The sequence below is a fragment of the Triticum aestivum genome, chromosome 1A (genome assembly GCF_018294505.1).
Source record: "Triticum aestivum cultivar Chinese Spring chromosome 1A, IWGSC CS RefSeq v2.1, whole genome shotgun sequence".
In the NCBI taxonomy this organism is placed as follows: Eukaryota; Viridiplantae; Streptophyta; class Magnoliopsida; order Poales; family Poaceae; genus Triticum; species Triticum aestivum.
The window spans coordinates 436,725,331-436,741,184 of NC_057794.1; the positions used below are offsets into that span (position 1 = coordinate 436,725,331).

The 15,854-nt window shown below is 44.4% G+C and overlaps 1 protein-coding gene across 1 annotated transcript; it reads left to right on the plus strand.

Annotated features, from left to right (window-relative positions):
• The first annotated feature begins 5,675 nt into the window (after positions 1–5,675).
• Positions 5,676–12,159, plus strand: LOC123054497 (cyclin-dependent kinase D-1). The gene is made up of 7 exons (XM_044478280.1): positions 5,676–5,998; positions 6,661–6,959; positions 7,031–7,139; positions 7,843–7,968; positions 10,796–11,031; positions 11,117–11,440; positions 11,574–12,159. Exons 1-7 carry the CDS (start codon positions 5,882–5,884, stop codon positions 11,635–11,637), a joined length of 1,275 nt encoding a protein of 424 aa, XP_044334215.1. The 5' UTR covers positions 5,676–5,881; the 3' UTR covers positions 11,638–12,159.
• Positions 12,160–15,854: the final 3,695 nt, after the last annotated feature.

The following is a 15,854-nucleotide window of genomic DNA, read 5'->3' on the forward strand; positions in this document are numbered from 1 at the left end:
CACGTGGGGCGTGCGGTGAAGGAAATATGCCCTAGAGGCAATAATAAAGTTATTATTTATTTCCTTATATCATGATAAATGTTTATTATTCATGCTATAATTGTATTAACCGGAAACATAATACATGTGTGAATACATAGACAAATAGAGTGTCACTAGTATGCCTCTACTTGACTAGCTCGTTAATCGAAGATGGTTATGTTTCCTAACCATAAACAAAAGAGTTGTTATTTGATTAACGGGGTCACATCATTAGAAGAATGATGTGATTGACATGACCCATTCCATTAGCTTAGCACCCGATCGTTTAGTATGTTGCTATTGCTTTCTTCATGACTTATACATGTTCCTATGACTATGAGATTATGCAACTCCCGTTTGCCGGAGGAACATTTTGTGTGCTACCAAACTTCACAGCGTAACTGGGTGATTATAAAGGAGCTCTACAGGTGTATCCAAATGTACATGTTGGGTTGGCGTATTTCGAGATTAGGATTTGTCACTCCGATTGTTGGAGAGGTATCTCTGGGCCCTCTCGGTAATGCACATCACATAAGCCTTGCAAGCATTGCAATTAATGAGTTAGTTGTGAGATGATGTATTACAGAACGAGTAAAGAGACTTGCTGGTAACGAGATTGAACTAGGTATTAAGATAACGACGATCGAATCTCGGGCAAGTAACATACCGATGACAAAGGGAACAACGTATGTTGTTATGCGGTCTGACCGATAAAGATCTTCGTAGAATATGTGGGAGCCAATATGAGCATCCAGGTTCCGCTATTGGTTATTGACTGGAGACGTGTCTCGGTCATGTCTACATTGTTCTCGAACCCGTAGGGTCCGCACGCTTAAGGTTTCGATGACAGTTATATTATGAGTTTATGAGTTTTGATGTACCGAAGGAGTTCGGAGTCCCGGATGAGATCGGGGACATGACGAGGAGTCTCGAAATGGTCGAGACGTAAAGATCGATATATTGGACGACTATATTCGAACATCGGAAAGGTTCCGAGTGATTCGGGTATTTTCGGAGGTACCGGAGAGTTACGGGAATACGAGGAAAAAGCAATGGGCCTTAATGGGCCTTAGTGGGAAGGACCAGGAGGTGACGCGCGCCCTTCCCAAGCCCAGTCCGAATTGGACAAGGGGTTTGGGGCGCAGCCCCTCTCTCCCTTCCTTCCCCTCTTCCCCCCTTTCCCCCCTTCTCCTAGTTGGACTAGGAAAGGAGGAAACCTACTCCAACTAGGAGTAGGAATCCTACTCCCTGGCGCGCCCCTCCTAGGGCCGGCCTCCTCCCCCTTGCTCCTTTATATACGAGGGCAGGGGGGGCACCTCTAGACACAACAATTGATCCTTGAGATTTCTTAGCCGTGTGCGGTGCCCCTCTCCACCATAATCTTCGATAATATTGTAGCGGTGCTTAGGCGAAGCCCTGCGACGGTAGAACATCAAGATCGTCACCACGCCGTCGTGCTGATGGAACTCTTCCCCGACACTTCGCTGGATCGGAGTCCGGGGATCGTCATCGAGCTGAACGTGTGCTAGAACTCGGAGGTGTCGTAGTTTCGGTGCTTGATCGGTCGGGCCGTGAAGACGTACGACTACATCAACCGCATTGTGCTAACGCTTCTGCTGTCGGTCTACAAGGGTACGTAGATCACACTCTCCCCTCTCGTTGCTATGCATCACCATGATCTTGCGTGTGCGTAGGAAATTTTTTAAAATTACTACGTTCCCCAACACGCGGGACCACGAGGTACGAGGCCTGACGTACCGCGCGTGTGGGCGTTATCTATTTCGCCCATACGCACGCGTGTAAGAGGGACCGGGAGGGGAAAAAAAGGTGTGTGGGCGCTAATTGTTTTGCCCACACACAGACGTGTGGGCTGGTCCTCTTAGGCACCACACAGAACGTGTGGACAGATTTCTTAACGCCCACACATGTGGTAGTTATCAGCGTCCTTCTGTTTTCAATCCACCACAAATAATCATGCAAATGGGTAATCTAAAGTGTACCTTCACAACTAAAAAAATGCGTACCCTGTCTTTTCTCGGGAAAAACTTTTGATCCATTCATTAACTGTTAAGGTAGTACAAAGAATATCAGAAGTAAAAAATACATCTAGGTCTGTAGACCACCTAGCGACGACTAGAAGCATTGGGATGAGCCGAGCCGTGTCGCCCTCATCTCACTGGAGTCGGGCAAATCTTTTTATAGTAAACAATCGAAAAGTCATCATGCTAAGGCCTTAGAGGACCAGCGGAGGAACCTATAGACACACGACCACTCGCGAAAGAAGACCTGATTCATATGAATCCATCGAAAACAAACGCCGACCAAATTTCATGAGATCCGTCGAAGACAAACCTCTACACACCCCGTAACTAGTCCAGTCAAATGAACTAAAAGTCCACAAGACCTTTTTCCTAAAATTGTTAGTGTATTTATGAACAAGCTAGGGTCTGAGGGCACCCTAACACCAATCAATTTGCATCCCTAAGAGCAACTCTAACAGTTTTCTTAAAAAATTTACAAGAATCGTAATTTTAAAAAACGGTTGTTCAGGAGCAACTTTTGTCAGTTCCCGTAAATATCTTCCCCTAAATCTATTTGTATTTTATTTTTTATTAAACAAAACTAGCTAAATGGCTTAGGGCCCGCAAGCCAATGACAGTGTGATGGCCATGGGCGAGGGGCGGCGATGTGGGCGCGGGCGGCGGCGCGGCACCGTTCTGGCAAGGTTTCTGCGAGGTGGCGACATTCCAGCAGGGCGCATGTTAAAGTTTTAAGCGGTTACTATTCCACCGAAACTATATGGAAAGGACATCTTTCCGTAAACCTGAGATGATATTGAGACAGATTTATTAGAATCCTCTAAAGTTAAGAAAGGTTTACGTGATATGTTGGAGAGTTTTCGTTTTGCCTTAATTTGTAAATAGCGATTAATCTAGAGATAGGGGAACTATTGTTGGAATTGGCCACGGAAGGAAGAAGCTCGACAAGAGGACTCGGGGTGCCGGGTTCCCTTCGCATTTTTTCTTTGCACAAAAAGAAAGCGGTACCGGGCTCCGGAGTGCCAGCCCGCCTATGTCTATCTATTTAGGACAAGTAAGGCCCTGTTCAATAGTTGCCCGCTTCCGGAATCTGCGGAGCGAGGGAAGTGCAACTCCGCCGTTTTGTATCGTAGCTCCGCCAATTTCGTTTCTAGAGTTGTGGAGCAGAGTGGTACCGAACATGGCCTAAATTGCATCCTGCCGGAGTGCCAGCCCGTCTATATCTACCTATTTAGGACAAGTAAATTATAGGAAACCATCACTTTGAATGCTAGAGTAGCAGAAAATACTTCATTACTTTTTTTGGTAGAAAACACCATATCTTGTGTAATTTTTTTGTAAAAAATATTGATCGGCGGATTTGGCTCGGTTAAGCACGCTTGTGACAGTTGGGGCCTTTTTTGCCTCCGTGGTGTAACATTTCCTGCAAAACAATTTTAATCTAAATTTACAAACTAGTTCATAGATTTTACAGACACCCTTGAATCAAAAAGAAAAAAACACAAATAGCCGACTTGCATCCTCACCGCCGGTTGGGGCGGTCAACACTCGTGGAGCTGCATGTCTCCTTCGCGCAAGAGGCCAAACCGGGGCGGTAGCGCGGCATCCCTCGTCAGATCCGGATGAGGTGGCCGCGTTGGGCGTCTCCCTCGCGCAAGAGGCCAACCGGGGCGACAGCGCGGCATCCCTCGTTGGATCCGGACAAAGTGGCGGCGTTGGACGTCTCCTTGGAGCAAGAGGCCAAACCGGGGCGCCGACGCGACATCTCTCGCAGGATCCGAACGAGGTGGCGTCGCCTGGAGCGCCTGCGCGCACCGTCGTCGGTGGCTCGCATGGTGGTACGCGGCCGCGTGTGGTTCATCGAAGGCACCATCGTGATGGAGTCACACAAGGAGCACCGGAGCTAGCTCGAGGTGGGCCCTTACCCGCCTGGTCTCAAGGCCGTCATGATGCGCGCAGTCGAGTGGCGGCGTCGGCTGGCATGTGGTGGTGATCAACCCATCTAGTCCAAGGAAGGTGGCGTCAGGCACACGCAGGATGAGGAGCTCCTCTTCTCGGGCGGTTGTGGGAACGAGGCTGACTGTGGTGGCTGGACAAAGTCCAGAAAGACGGGGAAAGGGCCTGGGCGGCACGAGGGGAGAATGTTGGGGGGGGGGGGGGGGGGGGTGTTTTTTGCTTTTTGATCCATCTAGTGTTGTCTTTCGCAAAACGTTACGCCACATCAACGAAAAGGGCCCCATCTGCCGTATAAATGCACTTAAATGAGCCAAATCCGTCAATCAATGGTTTTTGTAAAATGATTATACAACATTTATGTTTACTGCCGAAAGAGTGTAACATAATATTTTCTGTTAATCTAACCTTTAAATTGATGGTTTCCTATAATTTACTCATTTAGAACAGGTACCCACTTGTGTGTACTACTACGACTCCACGTGCTGCGTTGGAGGATCATCATATGAACTATGATCTTCAACCATGGTTCATGGTCATCTTGCCCACCATGGGCACCAAGTCCACCACATGTGCCTTTAGGGTTTGCAACTACTCCGCCTCACAGCTCCTCGACGAGCAGCAGACTTCCGACCACTTCTACTTTCACGGCCACGAGTGGCGAGTCGAGATGCAGCTGACGGCTTTGTTTCGTGACGCCTCCGGGGTGCACCATCACGTCGTCACCTTCAGAGTCAGCACCGCCCCATACTCCCCAAGGGGTACGCCCAGACCATCACCAAGGCCAGGATCTCCATACAGATCCTGGACATGAGCGGAAGGCCTATCATCTTCCATAACACCATGGTCGACAAGCGCAAGCTCCTGGCTGGTGTCGCGCGCTCGTGAAACGGATCCACTTCCAGAGGGTTGAGGTGGAGGCGACGGCGTTCGTCCGCACCGATGACAGCTTCACGACCAGGTCATGACGGCTCCGTTATGGGAGCGGCGATAGCAACGTGTCGACGGCTTTCTTGCGATGGCAGTGGTAGTTAGATGGTCCATAAACCTTGATGTTTTTTTAATTATGTTTGAGATGCTTTTCTATTTTAGTGAATCTTTTATAATAGATGTGTGGTTCTAGAAAGAAAAACTATTCTTTTAACACAACACAGATGTAGATGCTTATACATACGCACATACACCCATCTCTATAAACACACATACACACATTTTATCCTACGAGCATTTCAGAGAGATCGAGTCGGCACATCATCTTGAGATTGACAGACGCCTTTGTAGCATATTTGGTGGGTTGGTCGTCACACTCACGCCTATGACGCACATCGCCGGAAGGCTGCAATAAATCCAGAAAAATAGAACCAATGCAAGTACGTACAGGACTTGAAATCTGGTGACCGTTCGAACTAGGATCAGTTCGTGAAAGAAAAACTTTTTTTTTTGCGAGACGTGAAAGAAAAACTGATACACCCTCGGTACTAGGCTCTGCCCTAGGTCGTCTTTGCTCGCGATTCAAACGGTCCGAAACAACACCAACGGAACCCTCATCAGCGAGCTGGCCCAACTCAATCCGACTTCCGATCCACAAACGGGCGAGGAGGAGCGGTCCAACGACCAAGAAAGAAAAGGCAAACCCATTTACAAACACCTAGGCCGAAATAAAGTGCGAAAACACGGAATTTTCCTTTTCCTCCTTCCTCTTCCCCCCGGCGCCGAACGGCAGGGCCGCACCTCGCCGCTCCCCCACCCGCCGCCCCCTCGCCCCCCGTCGGCCCCTCCCGCAGCGCCCCCTCCCGCGCGCTCTCCGGGATCCCCCTCGCCTGCGCCGCCCCCTCCGGAGGGGAGGCTGGCGGCGGGCCCCGCCCCACATGGCGAGCGGCGGCGGCGACGACGCGGGCGAGAAGCGCGTCACGGACCGCTACCTCAAGCGCGAGGTCCTCGGAGAGGGCACGTACGGGGTCGTCTTCAAGGCCATCGACACCAAGGTCGGACCTTCCCTCCCCCCCGCCCCCGCCCCCGCCCCTAAACCCTCGCGGCGCGCTGATCTGCGCCCGCCCCTCGAGAATTAGGCCACAGGCGGCTCCGCCCCCCCTTGGTCCGTCCGTCTGCTTTGTGGTGGATATTGGTTGTGGGAGCGATTCAGCTTAGGGTTTAGGGCTTTTGGTAGCGGCAGCTCTGTTAATTGGCCTCGCTGGTTGTTCTGGGCTCGGCGTGAATTGGCTAGGGTTGTTTCTCAGCCGAAGCCGAGCAGGCTAGCCTCCCGCCATGCGTATTAGCTCCCAGGAGAATGTAATTCACCTTGTTTCGTTCGATCACTGGCATCGCTGATTGAGCTGGTCCTGTTGACACTCACACTATGGTGGGTTTTAGCTGCAGTGCAGGTTTTGGCAAATCTGTTGTAGTGGAATAACAGGTCATGCCATTTGGTCCTTAATAGTCTTTCGTCTCTGGATAGTAGGGCTAGGGGTCCAAGGTGTTAAAATTTCATTCAAGAGGTGTTCAGTATTCCCAAGTTAACTCTTTCAGTTCTCTAGGATTTAATCTTGACAGGTTTCATTCTGCTCTTGACGATGCTTGCTCAGGTTTCATTGTGATACTTCAGTCCGTTTGAGCTAATGATCATAAATGGCATGCCTTTTGTTTTCAGACCGGGGAGACAGTTGCAATCAAGCGAATCCGCCTAGGGAAGTACAAGGAAGGTGTCAACTTCACTGCATTGAGGGAAATCAAGCTGCTTAAGGAGCTCAAAGATCCTAATATTATAGAGTTGATTGATGCTTTCCCTTACAAGGGAAACTTGCACCTTGTATTTGAGTTTATGGAAACAGACCTGGAAGCAGTCATTCGTGATAGAAACATTGTATTATCTCCAGCGGACATAAAATCTTATATTCAGATGATGTTGAAAGGTCTAGCCTTTTGCCATAAGAAATGGGTGCTGCACAGGTACCTACTATCTGGCTAATTTTCTTTTTGAGAAAACAACATTCGAGTCTTTAACAGAAGCTGTACTGCAGGGATATGAAACCAAATAATCTACTTATCGGTGCTGAAGGACAGCTCAAGCTTGGTGATTTTGGTCTAGCACGCATATTCGGGAGCCCAGAACGGAACTTCACTCACCAGGTTCTTGTTAATAGATCTATGTAAATATGCATTCTGTTTAACTGTGTCCCGGATTCTTAGAAATCCCAGGAACTGGTCATAAGATAAAAATGTACGGTGACAACTTTCTTGAAGTAGTATTATTACTTCTTATGCTTTATATGCCTCTAGGCCATCTGTATAGTGCTGCTTGATGCTTCTAATTTTCTGCTTATCCATTAAGAGCATGATACATGCTTGCCAGTATTTGTCGATCATACAATTATTAACAATAACAATATTAATTTGGAGTACCGTGGCACTTTGGGAGGTAGATAAATTTGTCTGTCGATTAATTGCTCTTTGTTGATTCATTGATGATGTGATAATGAAAAATGCTAAAAATTATTGACTTAACAAGGATACTTCTTTCAAACACACTGATGCTGATTAGAAAAGGATGCTAACTATTGTAAATGATTTATACTCGCTGTGGATTTTCATTCTTGCAAGTTACATTAGATCCTCCCAGTAAAAAGTTACATCATATCTGGAAGATATCTTAGACTCTTAGTCCATCACTTTTATTCAGTACAACATTAAACATCTCCTAGGCAAGTACCATCTCTAAGCTTATTTCATAGTGTGGTTTACTGCAATGTGATTAATTTGCACTTCATCTTTGGATTGAGTTACATTGTCCTGATGGACACTTGGAATTTGACTATTTTTTCACCACATTTAGGTGTTTGCACGATGGTACCGAGCGCCAGAGTTACTGTTTGGCACTAAGCAGTATGGATCTGCCGTTGATGTTTGGGCTGCTGGTTGTATTTTTGCCGAGTTGCTGCTTAGACGACCATTTCTCCAGGTTTAACAGCCTCTTAGTTTTCTCAATATGGTCAATATATTTATTCATTTCAATCTATCTCTGATTAAGATATATTATCTGTGACTCTGAATGTAACATGTGTATGGCTAAGTACACTGTTCATTGATGATGTGATAACTGCATGGGTGAAACAGTTTTTATGTCACAACTCAGAACATCGTTTTGAAAGCTCGAACAGACTGTAAGTACAACTGGGAAAATCTGGTAATTGGTCTGCTCCAGTGGGGTTCTTTTGTTGTCCAAGAAAATAGATTGCTTTAAACCCGCTAATGGATTAACTAGACAAACTGCTTTCATGTGTGACTTAATTTAATGTCAAAAAAATGTATGACTTAATTTAATGTAAAAAAAGTATGACTTAATTTCTTTTGGAGGATTCAAACATTTGACAGTAGATTGTGTGAACCGGGAGCTAATTGCTCCTAGCCACACAGCATGCAAGCATTTATGCCAGACGTGTTAAAACTGAAAAGAAAAGAAATATAGCAGTGATAATAAAGAATTCAAATGAAGTAAGCTCGGTTCATATTTTGATATACCTGTTTTTTTGTTCACAGAAATATGTAGTTCAACTTCACAATATTGTTATTTTGGTAATCAGTGGGGCTGGTTTACATATAAATCATTCTCTTGTCTAGGTCAATGACTAGGTTCCAGAGATATGGTTGTGGTTGGTACTAGGCTGCTTTACCAGATTTAGTTTTTCCCTTGAACTGTGCTTTCTTTTTTAACCAGAACTGACGAAAGCTAGGGTGTGGTTTGTGCCCAAGGTTGCCCCACCAAAGCATTGGCTAGCCAAATTTTTTGTTGAGGTTTTGGTTGCCCATGATTTGGCCAATATTGGCAAGAAAAATGAACTACTGTTGGCTAGAGTTCATTGGCATGCCAAAAAATTGGCAACAATCCAAACCTCTGTTTTTAAGGCGTCGCCTAAGCGTTGAGGCGCCCCAGGATGGCAAGGCGTCTACCCCGCCTTAGACAGACATGGAGTGTACGGCTGTGGCTGCTCTAGTTGTGGCTGCTCCTGGGGCTTGGAGATGACGGCCCGGCTGTCTCCCGGCACCATGAAGAGGAGGGAGGACTGGAGGCTCCTGGCTGCCCTAGTTGTGGCTGCTCCTGGGGCTTGCTGCTGCATAAGTAGTGGCCCATCTTTCAGCCATTGCTCTTTTTCTAGTATTACTATGTGCAGACCTATTGATAACTCTTTTCCTGCAATGTTTAAGGCGTCGCTTTGCCTCGCCTTGGTGCTTAGGCGTCAGAGCGGCCCTCCTCCGCCTTATGATGCTTTACCGCCTTAAAAACATAGATCCAAACAAAGACCAATCTTTGGGTCATGACCAAAGTTTTGGTAGGGTGCACTTTGACCACAACTCAAACACACCCCTAGACCTAAAAGGAAATACCATGTTGATTTTGGTTTCTCAAGCTTGGCAGGAAAAATGCATCACTTCTCTTCTTCTTTCCAATCTCTTGTGTATAAATGATGCCTTGTGTTTTTCCTCTTCCCATGTGATATAATAGGATATAATAGTCTTTTGTTTATTTGGTTATGTGCACTCTGCATATGCATAATATGTTTTGGGTGAACGTAATAGCTTAGAGCAGGGTGCCTACTTGTTTTAACTGCAGAAAGGTTTTCAGTGTACACTGTTCTGGGCACTTCTGGATTCTGGTTGCCCAGTAGGGTGCTTTTACCACTGAAAATTGGACTTTTACTTACTGGTTATCATTCTGCTTGTATTATAGAACTCTGGCTTGATCTGAGGTAGAAATATACCAAAGAATCTGTGTGGCTAGATAACATGAACGATCAAGGCTTTTTTATTAATAAGGCCAGCCCCCCCCCCCCCCCAAAAGCCCCCCGTCCAGTCATTAATATGACCCAGTCTATGTTGTGTATTGGAAATGTAAGCATGGAAAAATATCAAAAGTTCATGGGTGCGGTTCATTATTACACAAATTGGTAGTGTGTGGAGGTACACAAATTGGTAGTGTGTGGAAGGTGACAAATATAAGAACCGGTGCCAGTTATAAGTGAACTAGAAGTATGTATTTGCTGATATTTTCTCAAAAAAGTTGTCTAACAAATGGTACCACATATGATGATTACTCATGCTTGGAGAAACAATGCTCTATAGTTTATACTCATCATTGTGGGCTTCACTTTTGTTTAAAGTTATACATCAAGTTCTTACTAGCTGTAGTGGTGTCAATGGTAGTTCATTTTAAATCTTAGATTCTCATCAAATGCTTTATGGTATATGACCTGGTTTGGAGATTTCCATGAGGAAAGCAGTCTTGCTGAGCCTTTGTATGCCACTTTCCACCCTTTTCTGATTCTGAAGCTGCAGTTGATCTAGAATGTTTGTTAGATTTTTCTAGAGAGAAAATAGTGTCCCACTTTCAGTGGAAACATTTTTTAGTACTATATAAGATTTCTCTCTGTAGGTTTATTTGGTCCTGTAAATATGGTAGTTCCGTAAATATTATAGTCCTGTAAATATTGTAGTCCTATCAACTGTCAAGTTTATTGAGTACAATAGACCATTTAGGACAGCACTCACATGTGGCATTTCTAAGCATCTGTTTCTTAAATCCTTTAGGATGCTACTTCTAGCGAATGACCTGCTTTCCTGGATTGATCCTTAGGGAGGGTAACAAAAATTCGTTTGGGGTGACATGTTTAAGGGCGTGCCTGAGTTTGAAACTGCGAAGCTCTAGTTTAAGTCAATGATTAGCAACTTCCATTTTGGCATTCGATGAGTTTTCAGGGACACTCCCAAGTTACTAAAATTAAATGATGCAGGGTTCTAGTGACATTGATCAACTTGGGAAGATCTTTGCAGCGTTTGGAACTCCAAAGTCTTCTCAGTGGCCAGACATGGTTTGCCTTCCAGATTACGTTGAATACCAGTTTGTCTCTGCTCCTCCTCTTCGTTCGTTGTTTCCAATGGCCAGTGATGATGCTTTGGATCTTCTGTCAAGAATGTTCACATATGACCCAAAAGCAAGAATCACTGCTCAGCAGGCTTTAGAACACAGGTATGCCGATGTGGCCGATCAGAAACACAAACCTTTATCTGTTACCAGCATTTCTAACAAAACTGTGCTTATGTTTCATGTGAAGGTACTTCTCGTCAGTACCAGCGCCAACAAAACCAAATTTGCTGCCAAGGCCAAAGCTGAAAGGGGACCCAGGGAATGACAAGATACCGGATCTGAATCTGCAGGGCGGCCCTGTCGTTGTGTCCCCGCCGAGGAAGTTGCGCAGAGTGTCTGCCCCTGATGGGATGGAAATCAATGCTCATCGAGCAGAGAAAGCAGAAGAGCATCCTACTACAGGCATGAGGCGCAGCGAGGGCATGTCCAGTCAGAGTTCTAGAATACCAATGTCAGTTGATGTTGGAGTTGTGTTTGGCACACGACCAGCTCCTCGACCAACATTGAATAGGTAAACAGCACTAGTCTGACCACTGGAACTTATTCCAGTTTCTAAAATGTGACCAGTGAGCTTATTGAATCTAGGATTATATTTATTCAGCTCTCTTCATGTGAAATATTGACCATTTAAACCTCTTTTGCAGTGCCGACAAGTCGCGTCTAAAAAGGAAATTAGATATGGATCCTGAATTCGAGTACGCAGAGTAAAAGAAGTTTGCGTGCATCATTTTTCCCCTCACCGGTGTGTTGATTTTTTCTACATATTCTTTGAAGAGGCAATTTCAACAAAAGAATGTGTCCAAAGCCATAAAAGCTTCACTGAAGGTCGCTGACACAATCAACTGTGCTGCCCAGCCAAGCTCATTCCTGTAATGAAACTGAAGAGATGTGTCGCTGATTTACGCCAAGAGACGTGCACAGGTGATTCCTATAATTAGCCGATTTCCATAAGGCCCCTCAATCTGTAACCTTCATTGGGTATGAGAACCTCAGTCTGTAATCTTTATCGGATATATAAATGAGTTTGCCCTGGCGAGAAATGTATTTCCATTTTGTTCTTGTGTGGACATTGAGCTTTTGAGTGTTGTTTAGTCGGACATGTTAGGTGCAGTAATTCCTGTAACCAAGAGCAGGTTATAATATTATATGTTGATTCTTGTAAGACGATGTAACAGTGAGTGCATTGGTGGACACAAAGGAAAATGAAAGAAACTCAAAGTGTTGATTCCAGATGAGTTGTTGCAGTATTATAATTGCAGTGTTAGCAACATTTTTAATGCATTCAATACTTAATAAATATTTAGGCATCAACACGCAATTGCTCATTTTGAGCTGATCAACTTAAACATGTTTCTAACTTTCTACTGTATGGCAAGTGAAGTTAAGGATTTTTTTCCATTTGGAAAGAGAAGTCTATTTTCAACCTTCAAGTTACCGTTTAAAACATATTACTGCACACCCTAAACACCTCTTAGGGCATGTACAATGGTGGCATATGGATATAAATGCTCCATGATAAAAAGTAGTTTGAGACATCTATATTGATTTTTTCTTCTCAATGTAAGCTACTACTAGTGGGTCTTATCAAATAATAAAAAATAGACTCACACTACACATGCACCCCTATTCTTCACATTAACTTTGTTAGCTTTATGCTCCGGACTCCGCTTTTTCACACCAGGCACCCCCTCCTGCAGAGGATCCCGCTGTTTTATCCGAACCTACTTTTCCTGACATCCGATCCTACATGACGTATGAGGCATCACTCTAGGGCTATGCATTGTACATGCCCTTATATTTCTTTACCGAGGGAATAGTATTAAAGTCTAGGGGGTGCAGTAATCGGTTTTGAAACTGATAATTGTTCTTAAACCAAGTGGTAACTTGAGGGTTGAAAAATGGACTTTTCTGACGATAGATCGATTCGCTTTTCTTTCTTCGGCTTGAAGAAAGAAAAGGCGACCTTGCCACCAGGAGTCTCCCACGCCGCCGCCTTCCGGCGGCTCCCCTCCTCCGCCGGCCTCGGTCATAGGTGGTGAGGGGAGTCGTCGGGTCCACGCGTGTGGATTGTTTTTTACTCTTGCAGTTTAGGTTTTTAGGTTGTCCATCGTCTTGGCTTCGGCGGCGGTGATGGCAGTGCTCAATAAAGTTTCTTCAGATCCTATTTTGACAAGGTGATCAGTCCTATGGTTGGAGATGGATTTGGAAATCAGTCTGTTCAAGTAAGGATGGCGTGGCGGCATCGACATCCTCGTGGTGGACTTGTGTCCTCAGGCTCCGTCGTTGCGACGACGTTTGCTCCAGTGCCTGCACGGAGCTCGGGAGGTAATCCAGGAGCGGATGCAGATTGTGGTCTGCATCGGCGGCATCTGGAAGATGGTGGAACGTGTGATGGGTTTGTGGTTCACGGATGGCAGGTGTGGTTTTCTCCTCCGGCGTCTTAGTCGTGTGGGGATGCCAGATCTGGAGTTCGATGGCGTGTCCGGGGTGTTGCCCCGGTGTGATTCTTTCAACGGTAATGGTTTTGCTTCTCGTGAGCCACCTTAAAGGTCCGCAAAGCTGCATATCAGCGATGGAGACGCTTCAAGTTCGAGTGTGAAGGTGATTTATCATTTTTTTCTTTGGTGGCTGCTATAGTGGTTTCAGAGGCCTGTGACGGGCGTTGGTGTCAAGTTCAGAGGTTTCTTCGGTCTTTTTTGTAATTTTACTTCTTGGCTGTTATTTATTTATGCAAAGGCTACCGTTTTGCTGTCTTTTCAGTTTTGCTAGGTCGGTCTGTACGTGGTTTGTACTATAATCCTTATGATATAAATGAGACGCGTATTATCATGAAAAAAAAGTGAACTTTTCTTCATCAGAAACAAAAACAGATTTTACTTTGTATAAGTTCTCACAACTGTGTTGTTACTTGAGCTGTAAGCTTATAAAAGTGGTACATTGCTCTGCATTTATGCTGACTAAAACGCACGTTTATGAACGAAATAAACGCTTCACTGACGAGGCACTCAGTTAATCATTCGTCTAATGGTTGATGGGCAATGTTTAGCTCGGGTGTTGCAAGCGAGGACGCAAACAAATGCAATGCCTAGAAGATCTAGTGGTTCGTAGGAGAGAGGTGGGCTGATATCGATGCATGCCATAGAAAATCCACCTGCTAGAGGTCAAATTTCATGTGGGAAAAGACACCTTTGCTAACTTTAAGATGATGTCTACAGTAGATGCCCGTGAACTTTTGATGGACTGACTGAGGGCATCTTCAATAGTTATGATGTTGTCGTTGATAAAGTATATATCCTATAAAATAATGTCTATGGGATGATGTAGCGAAGAATAAAATAGAATAGTGTGGTACAGACGTACGCGCTCACAATGTTTGAATAGTGGATGATGTGAACTTGTGACGGACCGACTAAGGATATCTTCAATAGTTGTGCAATATTTCCTATATATACATACATATGTGCATTACATGTTAATATACTTTTATTAAAAAAAGTGTAATCTAAAAAAATACAATTTGGTAGCCGCATAATTTCTTCAGATTTCAAAATGTATTTTATCTTTCAAAAAGAAAAAGGGCTCCATGCAACTTGTGATCTATTCCTTTTCTTTTTTGCGTGCAAACCATGCTTTTCGGTTAATGTCTAAGGATATCTTGTGTGTAAAATATTCCTATCTAGTTTTTGTCAGAATCAATGGAGACACAACTTAACCAGCCTCCACACAAATATATATGGCTATTAATAAGAGTTCTAGCTTTGTCCGCTCTATAGAAATATATACTAATATATATTTACCACATCAAATGTATATGCTATGAAAGTATATTTCATGCTCAATCAATGAAACCATCTTGATGTTACAAATGTTGATACATCTTTCTATATACTTGGTCAAAGTAAAAGAAGTTTGATTTTTGACAAAACTAAAACTTAATTAATTTAGAACAGATGGAGTATGACCTGCGGGGCTTACGAGGAAAAATCGCATCACCGTGGCTATGACCCAAACACCTTTGCTAACACCAAGTGAGTGACAATACCGAGTTGTCTTTTAACCAAGCAGGCCCACAATGTTTGAATGCCTTTGAAGTTAGAATTGTGTTTTGTATTCCTTAGATTATATTTTGTATTCCCATTGCTCCATGATGCACAGGTGATAAGCATGCACATAAGTGAAAAAATGACATGGCAAAACAGTTAAGGAGGAGAGAGAACACTTTGATGATCCTAGAAAGAAACAATGCCAAGTGCGTAAACCTATGCAAAACAGTTACACGAAGGAAGTAGTAATGTATGGAAGAGTTTAGTTGCTAAGTAATTAAATGAAGATAACTTATTGATACGTATCCAATGTATCTATAATTTTTTATTGTTTCATGCCACTATATTATTAATCTTTTATGCTTTATATGCCATTTTATATCATTTTTGGGAGGTAACCTATTAACTCAGTGTCTAGTGCCGGTTCCTGTTTCTTTGTCTATTTCTTTGTTTCGTAGAAAAACCATACCAAACGAAGTCCAAACACGATGAAACTTTACAGTGATTTTTTATGGACCATAAGAGACCCTAGAAGCTTCAGGGGAGGGCTAAAAGACCTACCAGAGACCCACAAGCTCAGGTGGCGTGCCCCCTGTTGGGGAATGCAGCATGTAATTTCAAAAAAATTCCTACGATCACGCAAGATCTATCTAGGAGATGCGTAGCAACGAGAGGGGGAGAGTGTGTCCACGTACCCTCGTAGACCAAAAGCGGAAGCGTTAGGTTAACGCGGTTGATGTAGTCGAACATCTTCGCGATCCAACCGATCAAGTACCAAACGTACGACACCTCTGAGTTCAGCACACGTTTAGCTCGATGACGTCCCTCGAACTCTTGATCCAGCAAAGTGTCGAGGGAGAGCTTCATCAGCATGGCCGCGTG